At 44.3% G+C, this 16,301-nt stretch overlaps 1 protein-coding gene across 4 annotated transcripts in view; it reads left to right on the forward strand.

Moving 5' to 3' along the window:
• LARGE2 (LARGE xylosyl- and glucuronyltransferase 2) overlaps positions 1-14,115 on the forward strand; it is a 101,097-nt gene extending 86,982 nt beyond the window's left edge. For all 4 annotated transcript variants that reach the window (XM_073604266.1, XM_073604267.1, XM_073604270.1 and 1 more), the window contains exons 7-15: positions 338-442; positions 2,373-2,485; positions 2,572-2,697; positions 4,005-4,157; positions 5,776-5,930; positions 9,784-10,062; positions 12,264-12,410; positions 13,152-13,347; positions 13,433-14,115. In XM_073604266.1, the coding sequence (XP_073460367.1) occupies positions 338-442; positions 2,373-2,485; positions 2,572-2,697; positions 4,005-4,157; positions 5,776-5,930; positions 9,784-10,062; positions 12,264-12,410; positions 13,152-13,347; positions 13,433-13,630 (1,472 nt within the window). In that variant the 3' untranslated portion in view covers positions 13,631-14,115. The remainder of the gene's footprint in view (positions 1-337; positions 443-2,372; positions 2,486-2,571; positions 2,698-4,004; positions 4,158-5,775; positions 5,931-9,783; positions 10,063-12,263; positions 12,411-13,151; positions 13,348-13,432) is intronic.
• Positions 14,116-16,301: the final 2,186 nt, after the last annotated feature.

Here is a 16,301-nt window from a genome sequence, read left to right on the forward strand (position 1 = left end):
AAGTCCCGGAGGTGCTTTGTTTGTCCTGTACAGGATGTAGGTTTTCATGTCGTCTTTCACCATGACCAAGCTCTCCTTCTGTAAAGATTTTTGCTGTTGGAGCACGGCAATCTAGTCCTGATGGCAGTTTATCTGTTTCCCACTCTGATGTGCTTTTATTGCTATCTGTGTCCATCTTCTGCTCATTTCCTTTTCTGGAGATCACACAGGAATCCTTTCTAATTGGGCCACTGATGGCAATAATGCCTGACGGGTTCCAAGATTTCCCCCCACACCACCCAGTGCTGAAAATGTTGTAGTTCCACTTACATCTGATGTGTTTGTGTTTTGGTGACAGGGGACCAGGTTCTGGGTTTAGTGGAGAATCAGAGTGACTGGTATTTGGGAAACCTCTGGAAGAACCACAAACCTTGGCCAGCGCTGGGCCGCGGCTTCAATACAGGTAAATTTTCATTTATTTGGGTCTTAAAGCATAAGCCCAGTGTCTGCCAGTGCAGCTTCACCAATTCTTATGTTCTTGCCATTATATTGTTTAAAGGGGAACTCCTTCATGAGAGAATTTGTAAGCTGCCTTCTGACCTCGCCCTTTAAAAAAGGTTCATTTTAGTGGCTTTAGTGCTTTGAGTAGCTGACCCAGAACTGCTAGAGATCATTTTTAGGATTACGCTGGTCCTGAGTCTGTGACCTATACTGTATGTATAGAGCCATGCATATGGAGAAGGAGGTCATCTTTCATGGGCAAGTGAATAGATAGCGCTGGATCCTAGGTCATATATATATATATATATATATATATATATATATATATATATATATATATATATAGTATCGGGTTGGACCCCCTTTTGCCATCAGAACTGCCTTAATTCTTCCTGGTATAGATTCAACAAAGTGTTGGAAACATTCCCCCGAGATTTTGGTCCATATTGACATGATAGCATCACCCAGTTGCTTCAGATTTTTCGGTTGCACATCCATGATGCGAATCTCCCAGTCCACTGTATCCCAGAGGTGCTCTATTGGATGAGATATGGTGAGTGTGGAGGCCATTGGAGTACAGTGATCTCATTGTCCAGTGATGAGATGATTTGAGCTTTGTGACATGGTATATTATCCTGCTGGAAGGAGCCATCAGAAGATGAGTACACTGTAGTCAAAAAGGGATGGACATGGTCAGCAACAATACTCAGGTAGGCCGTGGTGTTTAAAGAATGCTCAATTGGTACTAAGGGGCCCAAACATTACACCACCAGCCTGGACCATTGATACAAGGCAGGATGGATCTGTGCTTTCATGTTTATGCCAAATTCTGGCCATGCCATCTGAATTTCGAGGCTGAAATCGAGACTCCTCAGACCAGGCAACGTTTTTCCAATCTTCTATTGTTCAATTTTGGTGAGCCTGTTCTTAGCTGAAAGGAGTGGCACCCGGTGTGGTCTTCTGCTGCTGTAACCCATCTGGTTCGATATGTTGTGCGTTCAGAGATGGTATTCTGCATACCTTGGTTGTAATGAGTGGTTATTTGAGTTACAATTGCTGTTCTATCATCTCAAATCAGGCTGCCCATTTTCAACATGGCTTTTTCGTCCACACAACTGCCGGTCACTGGATATTTTCTCTTATTCCCACCTTTCTCTGTGAACCCTAGAGATGGTTGTGTGTGAAAATCCCAGTAGATCAGCAGTTTTGAAATACTCAGACCAGCCCGTCTGGCACCAGCAATAATGGCACATTCAAAGTCACCTAAATCCTCTTTCTTCCCCATTCTGATGCTCCATTTGAACGTCAGCAATTGTCTTCACCACGTCCTAGATACCCAAATGCATTGAGTTGCTCTCATGTGATTGGCTAATTAGCAATTTGTGTTACCAAGCAACTGAACAGGTGTACGTAATAAAGTGGCCGGTGAGAGTGTGTGTGTGTGTGTGTGTGTGTGTGTGTGTGTATGTATATATGTATGTAATAAAAATCTAATTGGTCAGTTTCCTGGGCTTGTCAGCTTCTACACCCCAGAGTGTTCCAACAGTTTCTTGGTTTGTAGTGCAAAACAGAAGATCTAATAAGGGTAAAGCACCACACCACATATTGATGGCCCAGATACAATTTTATTCCATTATAGGATCACATACAATATTTAAAAAGGGAAGCCAAACGTTTTGGGGTCCAAGAAAGGATCCCCTCACCGGGCCTTAAAATAGAAAACCATGTTTGTCAAATGGCTTGCAGGCAAGATGTTGTTGGTATTTTTACCAGTGTAATATCGGGCACTGATCTCATCAGCATGTGGTTTACCCAACCCACCACTTACCATATAGTTTACCCAACCCATCACTTACCATATAGAGGCAGTTTACTTCTAATCTCTTCCACAGGGGTCATCCTGTTGCTCCTGGACAAGTTACGCCTGATTGGCTGGGAGGAGATGTGGCGTGTGACAGCGGAGAGGGAGTTGATGAATATGCTGAGCACCTCCCTCGCTGACCAGGTAAGAAGAATAAGGTGATGGCTGCATTGTCTGCACACACTCCCATTATCCCCTATATGATTAGCGGATCGATCTCTCCCATCCAGGATATATTCAATGCTGTTATAAAGAGCTCCCCCAGCCTGGTGTATCAACTTCCCTGCTACTGGAATGTGCAGCTGTCTGACCACACACGCTCTGAGCAGTGTTACAGTGAGCTAGCCGACCTCAAGGTGAGAGCACCATGGGTTGTTCACCCTTCATCCTCCCTTGTTCCTTTCCATTCTGCACAGCATGTTCTTCTATCCTGCTACTAATTGTTTATATCATTATTATAGTACTTTAACATTCTTCATGTCATTTTTGTATTCTGGCATGGAAAAAAAAGAAATAAAAGAATCTCTTGCTGCAGTACTCACCATTTCCCCAACACTGTCCTCAGCAGATTTTCTGCACCATGATCTGTTCTAGAGCCAGTCCTCTTCCAGAGTGCATAAATGCCCAGTGTCATTCAACCCACATCCTGTGAGCCCAGGCTGTCATGGACACCTCCCTGTGGGCAGGTTATCACTGGCATTGGGTTACAGGGTTCTTCGAGGGAACAGCGCTAACAGAAATGAGTGCCGCTCTGTCCAGGGGTAAGGGCTGCCCACTTCTACGTCCCAAAATGGAAAGACCAGTAACATTACATGACAACTGGTTTTGGAGACCTATAGAGTAATTAATCTATGCCCGCCCTTAATGCCCAGGAGGGCGGGGCAGATCAGCAATCATGTGATTGGCTCTGTGATTGGCTGTCGCAGCAGTCACGTGATCGCAAACTGATCCTGCCGGCTACAGATGTCTTCTCGGGACAGAGCATGTTTTTGGCAGCTCAGTCTTTGTGCTCGGAGCGTGCAGGGAGTGTGTTTCCAGCAAATTAACGCTGCCCACCTGGTGATGCATGTGGGCATCAAAGCCTAGCTTTTTGTCACCACACATAAAGGGGTTACTGCAGCGTAAAGGGGTTAGAAGAAAAAAAAATGACCAGAGTGCAGACACCAATAGAATTTATTTTATTTTTTCTGAAATTGACAATTTAGTAGATACTGGAGATGTTAACCACCTGATAGTTTATTCTCTTGGGGTCTCTTTATTGATGAGATCTCTGTGCTGAGTTCCCGGTTATATCTAATTTATACTCTGAAGGATGTAACCAGAGGAGCTGGAACACTCAGTGGTGGCCGGGGATATCTAAAACTCCCAGGTGAACAGGAACAGAGTAAGTCGGGGGGTTTTTGCTGTTGGGGTATCAAAGCTATAGGAAAAAGGGGACTGGTTAAGCCCAATGGACCTCACCTACAACTTTTGTTTAGACTGATCCTTTAAATTGATTTGCAGCAGAGCCCCTATAAAGCTGGCACACCAAGCTATGTGTTATGGCAGTAGTTCGTAAATTTATTAGACACAAGTCTTTTCTGTTTCTTGTTAGGAAAAGTGTGAAGAGTGTGAGTGGAAGGAATTTTAATTCTAAATGTTGTCCTTTGTTTCCCCCATGCAGGTGATTCACTGGAATTCCCCCCACAAGCTCCGTGTCAAGAACAAACATGTTGAGCTGTTTCGTACTCTCTATCTCACCTTCTTGGAATATGATGGGAGCCTTCTGCGGCGGGAGCTGATTGGCTGCCCTGTGGACAAGGAGCAGAGCAATGAGGTGGACCCATGTTATAATTTACACTGACAAGCTCGCATTTTATATTCTGTTCTGTATTCTGTACTGTATAGTCGGATGTACATACGCTTGCTCAGACACGCACCAGAGGCGCTTAGAATGAAAATCAGTTTGTAAAAGAGAGAGCAGGATAAGAGCATACAGGATGGATAAAGTCATGACTCCACTAGTTCTGTTTATTTAAAAAAAAATAGATATAGATATAGAGATATAGATAGATATAGAGAGAGCTATAGAGATCTTCGTCTCCTCAAACACTGCTCTTATTGATTGTGAGTACCATAAATGGGCAGCCAAAGCTTGTCAGATTTAAATAATCTTGGTCTATTTTTTCCCCTCACTAAATGATTTGTCAATCTAACTCGGGAAGACGACTGCTGAGATTTAATAGTGGTAAGCTCCAGCAAGGGATTGGTGAGATCTCTTTGGCTGTAGCTCAGACAGGGTGATGAGAGCTCCTTGGTGGTAGCTCAGCCGGGGGTGATGGCAAGATCTCCTTGGTGATAGCTCAGGCTTGGTTATGGTGAGATCTCCTTTTGTGGTAGCTCAGGCTGGGTGATGGCCAGGTCTCCTTGGTGGTAGCTCAGGCTGGGTGATGGCCAGGTCTCCCTGGTGGTAGCTCAGGCTGGGTGATGGCCAGGTCTCCTTGTCGGTAGATCAGGCCGGGTGATGGCGAGGTCTCCTTGGCGGTAGCTCAGGCCGGGTGATGGCGAGGTCTACTTGGCGGTAGCTCAGGCAGGGTGATGGCCAGGTCTCCCTGGTGGTAGCTCAGGCCGGGTGATGGCCAGGTCTCCTTGTCGGTAGATCAGGCCGGGTGATGGCGAGGTCTACTTGGCGGTAGCTCAGGCAGGGTGATGGCCAGGTCTCCCTGGTGGTAGCTCAGGCAGGGTGATGGCCAGGTCTCCCTGGTGGTAGCTCAGGCCGGGTGATGGCGAGGTCTCCTTGGCGGTAGCTCAGGCCAGGTGATGGCGAGGTCTACTTGGCGGTAGCACAGGCAGGGTGATGGCCAGGTCTCATAGGGGTTAAGCTGCCTGGCTGCTCAAGGTGGCCAACCAACACTCTTGGGAATCCATATACTGGTATTCTCAGGTGATCTTGGAGCTTGTTAATGCAACAGCTGACCAACAGACTTGCCCCTGAGAGGTTATATTTTGCCTGCACACCTGACTACTCCTTTAGTTCCATGCCAAGTTTGCAACCCTCATTTTTTTTTTTTTATATTGCACATTTGTATTGAGTCTTGGAATCATGTGACTTGCATGACAGCACTAGTATCTCGTCGTTTGGCTGCTTAGGTATCCACTCCTGTCACATTGTGTGGGTGGAGTGTCCTCGGACTTGCTTGGACATTACATTACAAAAGGTTTGGGGCTTCTTCTGTCCCAGTGGCTGAACTGAGCAGCATGGTTGCAGAGCATGGCTATGAGCAGCAGGGAGGGCGGCTGCTAAGTAAACCGATTTGCTTTTCCCTGCATGGATAGGTTCACTTAGTCTTCCCTAGAGAATCACTTTATTATGTTATGTAACAGGTACACTTCATCATAACGTATATTGCTTGGTTACACTGTTTACTATTGTTATTTCTGGACTTTGTACACAGGCTGCTCTGGAACAGCTGGACGAGGAGGACGTCTGTTATGACTTCCGCAGAGAACGTTTGGCATCCCACCGTGTCCACCTCTCCTTCCTCCCTCATCAGACTCCCCCAGAGGATCCTAATGATGTCACCCTGGTGGCTCAGCTCTCCATGGATAGGTTGGTTTGGCTCCATTGACATGCACTTTGAGGGAAAAACACTTAGAGTAGCTTCACACTGCCCCGCTGTGCTTTTGTTACAGTACAGCTAACCCATGGTTTTTGTGCAGATTAGCTGCACTTTGCCATAGACGTCTATGAAGTCCTGTGGTTTTGGTGCAGTTGGTTTTAGAAAGTGCACCATAGATGCAGCATGCAGGAGTTTTGGTGTGCTCTCTGAAACTGCAACAAAACCACAGGACCTCATAGAAGTGTATGGGAAAGCACAGCTAACCCGCACGAAAGCCGTGGGTTATCTGCACTTTGCCCAAAGCACAGTTGGATCGCAACGGGACAGTGTAAAGCCGCCCATAAGGTGTGGCCTTTAAGTGTTAAAGGAGAAGCTCACCTTTCATAATGTTACACCCATATTCAGGGAGTAACGTGTTACGAACAGACGGGCCCTGCACCTCCCCGATCCCCACTGTGACTGCTAGCGGGGATCTTCTCCACACAAGATAGCTGTCACAATTTAAAAAAAACACCCCTACCTGTGAATGGAAAAAGACAAATTTCAGCAGCCTTGTAGCTCTCAATGAACTACCACGGCGCTGTGGTAGTTCATTGAGTCTTCCTGTCAGAATGTATGGAATTCCACGTATGAGGTGCAAGCCGATACACTGACAGATCTGCAGGAGACCTGCATGGCACCAGTGATCTGCTGATCGGTGGTGTAATGCTTTACAGGCTCCTGCAACAAAAAATAATAAATGCACATTTTTTTAACTTGCAAAAAAATGTGCATTGATCATTTTTTGTGAAAAGGTGAGCTTCTCCTTTTAAAAGAAGTATGGGATTTCATTTTTTTTTTCTTTAAATCATACTTGCCTATGTGGATGCAGCATCCGTCTGATGCCACATCTGCTCCGCGCCAGCTCACTGGAGCGCTGGGCTGTGGAGGGAGTGGGAAACGGAAGCGACTGGCTGAGGCTCTCAGCGGCTCACTGAGAGGCTGAGCTGGATTCTGGTCCAGGCATGTGGGCAGATCCCGACCATATTGTTGCAATCTTTCCCGAGCCTGGCCTGCCTGTGTACTGTCTGCCCGCTGTTTGCTGAAAATGGGTCACAAGTGCAAAATGATCTACACTCCTGTGATCCAGCTTTGGCTGTACTTCTCCTTTAAAGGACACCTGTACTTGGAGAAATCGGGGACTGTCTTGATGATCTAAAAATGTTATTTGCTTGACTTTCATACCGATTTATTGTCGTCTGTACTGAATCACTGATCTGAAACCAGTAGATAAGGATTTCACTGTCCGGGTGCTTGTTCTAGGTCCGTCTTTCTGAGAGTACAGAGGTAAATTAAGCCACATTCACGTTTTTGTGATCTAGTGCGGTGCAATAACGCACAGTATGAAGCAGGTTAATGTGCCTTACGTTAAGGCGGCCCTCATTTGAATGGGCTGCTGATGGACCAGAAAGCACACCTGCACCATTTGCTCTACCGTGTGCTGCTGGCACTGCAACACCAGTGCATCGAGGGTGCGTTCCTTTAGTGCGCTGTGTATGGCACCTTACCGCAATAATGTATGAAGCCAGCCTTGATGCTGATGATCTAAAAAGTTATAAATTTACAGTTATCAAAGTAATAATCGCAAAGGTACATAAATGGAGATGCAAGCGCACCCTTTTCCCACAGCATTGCCTAGTTGCAGCATCTTCTTCTTATGTGATGCCTTTTATAATAACTTTGACCAATAAAAGCAAGCAAATGTGTAATAGCAATCACCCCAATTCTTCTTCATCCAAAACACGTCTCCTCATGTCAGTTTGTTCCTTTTTTTTTTTTCTCATTCTGTAACACTTTTGATCTCTTCTGTGTCGTGGTGTTTTTTTTTTTTTTTTTTTAATAAAAGTACCGTACAGTAGGGTGGATTTGGCAAAAGATTGTTTCATTTTTATAACAAATAAACAAAGGAGATCACGTAGTGTTAAAGAATGAGAAGTAAAGGAAAAACTGACATAAAGCGGCATCGTTTAGAATTGTATGGTGTAATATTACAATTCCAATAATTATACCCAAGTGGATATCGCTTCATGCAAAATATTTGTGCAAACACCGAGGCATATTCTTGGCATGCACGCGGGAGCCGCCAGTCATGGCATGACCCCTATTAGAAACAGCACGATGTGCCCTTTCTAAAGGGCGCATGCGCCGTAGTCATCGCCGCTCATCACGTGGAGGTTTAGGAGATATTTCAAGCACCTACAGGTAAGGGAGGATTATAACCCCTGTCATATTTTTTTTTTTTTCCCGCCATCTGTATCCCATTGCAGAGATTTTCTTTCACTTCCTGTCCCATAGCCAAACAGGAAGTAAGAGGAAATTCCTGCAAATTTAGGGAATTCCTTGGGCCCCCCCCCAGGTCACCAGAACTTGTGTCTCCATTGAAAGATTTCCCCTCTATTACTTTTCTGGGGGCAACCCAAAATTTGTGATTTTTCTTTTATTTTCACTTTCAATGATAATTGTAAACGGGACAGATAGAGAGAGTGAATCTCCTCAATGGGGACACAGACAGCAATAAAAACTGACAGGTGTTCTAATCCCTCTCCACTCTATCCAAAACTAAAAGTTTTGCCTTTAGTTATACAGTAAAACCTCAGTTTGAGAGCGTTTTGCAAGACAATTTTTTTTTTTTTTTTTTAAATAAATTTGGACTTGATATACAAGCGATGTCTTGATATAAGAGTAGCATCATGTCACAACAGAGTATAAAAGAGAAGAGAGGTGCCTCTAAGTGTAGCAATATGGTTACATTTAATGAAGGTACAACATTTAGCAACATATTGCTACACTTAGAGGCGCCTCTCTTCTCTTTTATACTCTGGAGCTCCTGCTGGATTTTGCTTCTAATCCCCTTGTGGAGGCTTCCATTTGTGGATGGACATTTTATGGTTACACAACTTGGTCACATTGCTATAATCTTTTTATATGGACTATAAACTGAAGGACCTATGAATAAATGGTTGTGGAACGAATCGTCTGAGTTTCCATTATTTCTTTTGGGGAAATTCACTTTGATATACAAGAGCTTTGGATTACAAGCATGTTTCTGGAACGAATTATGCTCACAATCCAAGGTTTTACTGTACTTTAAGGTGAACTTTGTAAAAATGTTAAAGGACCTGCCAAGCCACGATATATAGAAAGTTCTAGGTGAATTGGCCAGTGAGCCATCCACCTCATTTGTAACTTTAACAGTAAGATGCGAGTTTATTGGTCATTCCACTGCCAGTAATATGATGAATCTCCTTCCACAGTAACATTTTTCATACAGCGTTGGGAACATTTAAAGTGGAATTCAATATCTAACACCAATCCTGCTCTAAGCCTAATCTATCTAACCCTGTAAAGCAAAATTTGCTGTACTTACCTGTTTTGCAACCGATCCGCTCTCCAGCGGTGGAAGCTGTGTGCAGGAGAGAACAGACAACGGCTTTGAAATGGCTGGAAAGTTACGTCACCCATAGACTTACTATGGGGCTTCTGTTGTCGGCTGCCTCCTCTGCACCCGCCCACACAGAGAAGCCGCCGCTGACAGCTCAGCGTGGGAGCGGAGCGTCTGCAGAACAGGCAAGTACAGCGATTTTTGCTTTACAGTGCTAGATAGATTAGGCTTATAATGTAGCAGAGAGCAGGTTTAGAGTTAGTTGGGTTCTGACTGTATTTCCACTTTAAAATGGAGATCTTTAATCCACAACAGTTGGAAATTTGTCCTCCCAATAGATGCCATTAATTTAAGTATTGGTTCTGGATGGAACGACGCTTTCAAGATCCAGTAATATTTAAAAAAAAATTTTTCCCCCCTAGGCTTCAGATGCTGGAACTTATTTGCCGCCACTGGGAGGGCCCCATGAGCCTGGCCTTGTACCTATCTGATGCAGAGGCCCAACAGTTTCTGCGCTACGCACAAGCTTCTGAGGTGCTGCAGTCTCGGACCAACATTGGCTACCACGTGGTGTACAAGGAGGGCCAGCTGTATCCGGTGAACCTCCTGAGAAACGTGGCGCTGAAGAACGCACAGACCCCCTACGTCTTCTTGTCTGACATAGACTTTCTGCCCATGTATGGACTGTATGACAGCCTGAGGTTCGTTTTATATTCATAGTATATGTATATGTGTAGAAATGTATTCGTCTTAAAGACTCCAGCAAATTTTTTTTTTATTTAGTGGTATGCAACAATGAAAAGAGAACTTCACAGAATAGGCGGTCCAAACAATATAGTATATAAATGATCAGTATCTAAATACATCCTACCAAATATAGAGTCACTCAGGGTAATTACCAGAGAATAAAGCTGTAGGTGTGCAGGGTACCCAGGATGTGAGGTAGAGGCAAGTCCCGCTACCCTTGAAAAACAGTTATTAGTACGTAGGGGAAGTGTTATGCGGGGTGGCAAATGTCTTTTCTTTCAATCTTAGTGTGAAGCTTTGCAAATTGGCTAGGTATTGTGGGTCACAGCAACTAATAAATATATATGCAGCCACCACATTTGACTGGTAAGCTGCAATATATGGCATTTTTATATTTTTGGGTTTAACCCTGGAAGATGGAACTGTTCTCATGGATCACCAAACAAATAATCTGTATAACAGAGGGATATCTGTAGTTCAGGAGTAAGCTGTGCACAGGTGATATCAGGTCAGAGTATACAAAATTATGAGCCCAGTTGATTTCTGGCAGGATGTTTTTTGTACACCGTGAACAGATATAACTAAACGCATGTAATGGTCTGTTTTAACAGGAAAAGGGAGCAAATCGTTGGGGGTATATACACTTAAAGCCAAAAAGTGGCAGCTAACACAAAACTTTAAAGGCTGCATAGAAATGTTTTAGAATAGTAAAACTTTTATTTTTTTACTTCTGTCTTTGTGAATGTTCCTCTTGAATTTTTTTTTTTTCCTGAAGGAAGTTTAGCTTTTTTTTTTTTTTTCTCTTTAAAGTGAATCTGGCACATAAACTCTTAGTAGTGAGCTTTGGAGCATTGACCGCTCGGTTGAAATTCCTTTTGCTAACTGGGAAATTGATTTAGAATAAATATTTTGGATTTTGGTGTTCCTATTGGTTTTCTGTTTGTGTGTGTGTTTTATGTATATGTAAAATATATATGTATGTGTGTATGTGTGTGTGTATGTATGTGTGTATGTGTATATATATTATTGTGTGTATATGTTTTTTATTTATTTTATCTTTTTCCTTATTGTAAACGTGATATGTCGTCAAAAAACAAACAGAATAGCAAAATGCACACATGCTTTACCAATTTGATGCGATCGGGGTCGTCCTACGGTGTCTTGTAGGTGGGCAGATGCAGTGGGCTTTCAGATGCGTTCAGTTTGTGTTTGAGATCTGCTTGGAAGTAAGGATCTCGCACACCCAGATCTCACTCAATATCTACATTTATTCAAAATAAAATATGACATTTTTGGGGGTTGTGTAGACTAGAGTCCCCTTTTATGCCCCGTACACACGGTCGGATTTTCCGACGGAAAATGTGTGATAGGACCTTGTTGTCGGAAATTCCGACCGTGTGTGGGCTCCATCACACATTTTCCATCGGAATTTCCGACACACAAAGTTTGAGAGCAGGATATAACATTTTCCTACAACAAAATCTGTTGTCGGAAATTCCGATCGTGTGTACACAAATCCTCCGGACAAAGTGCCACGCATGCTCAGAATAAATTAAGAAATGAAAGAATATTGGCTACTGCCCCGTTTTTATAGTCCCGACGTATGTGTTTTACGTCACCACGTTCAGAACGATCGGATTTTCCGACAACTTTGTGTGACCGTGTGTATGCAAGACAAGTTTGAGCCAACATCCGTCGGAAAAAATCCTAGGATTTTGTTGTCAGAATGTCCGATCAATGTCCGATCGTGTGTACGGGGCATTAGACTGCATATTGTACTGAATACATCAAATATTGGATTGATTTACTGATGTGCAAACAACATCCTTGCTTGCATCTGAAGAACAGTGTCACCCCACCTGAATTTACTACCACAGCACCAAAAATCAAATGGGGCAATACCAGCAAGCTGAGAATTCATTGAGCTTGTTGATCAGTTTCAGATGTTTCTAGGTACAGTCTGAGTCCTTCTGACCTATTAAGCTCCTTTTGCATTCCCATTGGATTTTATGGGGAGAAAAGCATTTTTGATGCAAACAAACACCAATGTATACAGGCCCTTCTAAGACTTCTTATCGGATTTTTCAATGAATGTAATTTTGTCAAGCCTATCCTCAATTGACCTATGTAACCACTTTTCTCTCCTCCCCTCCAGGAAGTCCATAGTACAGGAGGACATGGCTAACACCCAGAAGGCCCTCATTGTCCCAGCCTTTGAAACTCTGCATTACCGTCTGTCCTTTCCCAAATCCAAAGCAGATCTTCTCTCCTTGCTGGATATGGGGATGCTCTACACCTTCCGGTAAGACTGGGCACAATGTGTAGCACACGCTTTTGGTAAAGTGTCACATCATTATTTTCCCTCCATGGGCTAGTTAAACCAATGTCACCCAGTGCTTTTGTTGCTAGTAATAAAGTACCTAAATCTGTTTATATTAAGCTTCCTGTCCTAAAGAAATTGCAATTGAGAAAAGGTCTGTGCCATGATTCCAGGGAGTTGTAGTTCAGTCACTGACTTTTTTGCTTTGACTGGAAATTGGAACGTTGACTGTGATCCAGGTCTTCTCATCCAACATCTAGTACCTGACTTCAGAAATGCTCCTTTGGCTGAATGGGCAGGCATTCCCAAAGATGGGCTCTGAAATCTAGTGATCTAGTGATAACTAGATAGAGTGGGAGATTGGAGAAGATTGGAGGCTGTTACAGCCACAAAGAAAGGCCAATGCCATATTACTAGCCCCATGGGTTTGGAATGGGATGTCCAATAAGCTCATATAGCTGTGATGGTTGTGTGTCTACAAACCTTTGGCCATATGGTGTACTTTTAGAGAAGCTTTAGAACAACTTAGAATTTATACTTGTTAAAGCTACAAGTAGATGCTTCAATGTTTCTTCTTTCTGCATGATATGTTGTGATGAGAACAAAGGTAAGTGCTGCTACCAAGCTCTGTATTTGGGGAATTGCACAGAATTCCTTGACAGCAGCTCTATCAGGTAAGGTCCTGTCATCGGATGTATTGTAACCCCAAAACTGTCTCTCCAGATACCATGTGTGGAAAAAAGGACATGCTCCGACCAACTATGCCAATTGGAGAACAGCGACTACTTCATACCGGGTTGACTGGGCCCCGGACTTTGAACCATACGTGGTTGTCCGCCGAGACTGTCCGGAATATGACCAGCGTTTCCTGGGCTTTGGCTGGAACAAAGTGTCCCACATCATGGAGCTGGATGCTAAGGTACAATGTTTTGTCTATCACCTGATCTCATCCTAAATTCTCCTGAAGGGGTGGTAATAAGTTATATCTTGTGTTATTTATCCAGGGGTATGAATTGGTGGTGCTGCCCAATGCTTTCATCATCCACATGCCTCATGCTCCCAGCTTCGATATCTCCAAATTTCGCTCCAGCGAGAACTATCGCGAGTGCGTCAAAACACTAAAGGAAGAATTCCACCAGGACTTGTCCAGGAGATACGGATCAGCAGCTCTGAAATACATTGCAGCTGAGAGGAACCGGTGATGGGATCAAAATAGATTTGTTTTGGCTAACTGCAATAGAGAGGTAGGACTCTTGAGAGACAGACCTCGCCACGCTCACACTGAAAGCTGTAGCTGAGTGAATCAAGCCGCACCGTGCCTGTTGGCTCCACTGCCTTACCCAGAGAGGGAAGTCTGCATTGTTCTTCTGGATCCGCGTGCCTCAGTCAAGAACAGCTGCAACGGTTGAGCGCTTCAACACTGCATAGTTTTCTCTTCTTGCCTTCGGAGGCATCTGCAGACAATCAGCCGAATTCCACCATCTCATGCCTGATGCCAATATGTAGTCACAGACACTGAAGTCTTCGGAACGACCACTTATCCTGATTTGATGTAAGAATGTTATATATTTTATTTATTTATGATTCATATCAAGTCGGACATTGTGCTGAGGACAGGACGGGATTCCTGCTTGATACTTGATTACATTTTTTTAAGAAATTGAATAAAAATATGTACTGTTTCTTATTTGGTTTCCAATTTGCATTTTATGTTGCAGAGATATTTGTAACCTTGTGTAAAGGGTTTTGGGGGATGGGGGATCGCATATCGTAGGTTAAAGGTGAAGTATGGATATATATATATAATCATGTTAGTCTCACTTCAACTAGTTTAAGGCTTAACGCCATAAAAAACTAAAGTTTATGCAGCTCTGTATAAGTACCTAAATCTGTTTATATTAAGCTTCCTGTCATCCCCATGCCAGGAGCACCTAGACTAGAAGAGGGAGGGTCAGCACTAGGAGCCAGTCAGGTGTTGGCTCATGCACATTGAGGAGTTTTCAAGTATTTTGTCCAATCAGCAGGCCGGGGCTGTGAGGTGCCACCACTTCATTCCTTAACTAAAACAGAGAAATTCACGTCATGCTTTTGGCTGTGGCAGGTGTAGGAATCACACTTACAATTCTTTCGGGGGGGGGGGGGGGGGGGGTGTAAGACCATTCACATACACTATATTATCAAAAATATTGTGAGGCCTGCCTTTTCACGCACATGAACTTTATTGGCATCCCAGTTTTAGTCTGTAGGGTTCAATATTGAGTTGGCCCACCCTTTGCAGCTATAATGCGCCTTTCACACTGGGGCACATTAGCAGTAAAGCGCCGCTAGTTTTAGTGGCACTTTACCGCTGTTATAGTGGTGCTATTCGTCCGCTAGTGGGGTGCTTTTAACCCCCGCTAGTGGCCGAGGAAAGGGTTAATAGTGCCCAAAAGGCGCCGCTGCCAAAGCACTTTGGCAGCCGTGCCCATTCATTTTAATGGGCAGGGGTGGTGGAGGAGCGGTGTATACATCGCTCCTCCACCACCCCAAAGATGCTGCTTGCAAGACTTTTTTTTTTAATTTTTTCCCTGTCCTGTAAGCGCACCGCCGCCCCAGTGTGAAAGCACTCAGGCTTTCACATCAGGGCTGCAGAAGAGGCAGTTTACACAGGCGCTTTTCAGGTGCTATTTTTAGTGCGAAAATGCCTCAGTGTGAAAGGGATCTTACAGCTTCAACTCTTCTGGGAAGGCTGTCCACAAGGTTTAGGAGTGTGTCTATGGGAATGTTTGACCATTCTTCCAGAAGTGCATTTGTGAGGTCAGGCACTGATGTTGGACGAGAAGGCCTGGCTCGCAGTCTCCGCTCTAATTAATCCAAAAGGTATTCCATCGGGTTGAGGTCAGGACTATGTGCAGACCAGTCAAGTTCCTCCACCCCAAACTGTCTTTGTGGACCTTGCTTTGTGCACTGGTGCGCAGTCATGTTGGAACAGGAAGGGGCCATCCCCAAAATGTTCCCACAAAGTTGGGAGCATGAAATTGTCCAAAATGTCTTGGTATGCTGACGCCTTAAGAGTTCCCTTCACTGGAACTAAGGGGCCAAGCCCAACCCCTGAAAAACAACCCCGCACCATAATCCCCCCTCCACCAAATGATTTGGACCAGTGCGCAAAGCAAGGTTCATAAAGACATGGATGAGCGAGTTTGGGGTGGAGGAACTTGATTGGCCTGCACAGAGTCCTGACCTCAACCCGATAGAACACCTTTGGGATGAATTAGAGCAGAGACTGCGAGCCAGGCCTTCTCGTCCAACATCAGTGCCTGTCCTCACAAATGCGCTTCTGGAAGAATGGTCAGACATTCCCGTGGACATCCTTCCCAGAAGAGTTGAAGCTGTTATAGCTGCAAAGGGTGGGCCAACTCAGTACTGAACCCTACGGACTAAGACTGGGATGCCATTAAAGTTCATGTGTGAGAGGAGGTGTCCCAATACTTTTGACGATATGTGCATTTCATCTGTGTATTTGGCCATTTCCCTGGAGTTCGGCTAATCTGAAATAGGTCTTGATACAGGTTGCCACGTTGGCTAATGGTTGAGATCAGAATTTGTTAGCTGATTGGAGGACTAATTAAGCAGAGAGTGCTTAGGATGAGCATCACCATTTTGGAGACAGTCTACAGAATTGTAGGCTATGAAAAGTGTTGTCCCCTTCTTTTTATAATGGCAGCGATATTGCACAGACTGCTGAGTTGTTGGCCATATGTGATGTTGGGGTTTATGGCAGATTATTGCAGATTCCCGCCTCTGATCTCAGCTTACTGTACAGAGACCATCTGAGGGGTACCGTGCAGAGACCATCTGAGGGTACCGTGCAGAGACCATCTGAGGGGTACC

The sequence above is a fragment of the Aquarana catesbeiana genome, linkage group LG11 (assembly GCF_042186555.1).
Source record: "Aquarana catesbeiana isolate 2022-GZ linkage group LG11, ASM4218655v1, whole genome shotgun sequence".
NCBI classification, from domain to species: domain Eukaryota; kingdom Metazoa; phylum Chordata; class Amphibia; order Anura; family Ranidae; genus Aquarana; species Aquarana catesbeiana.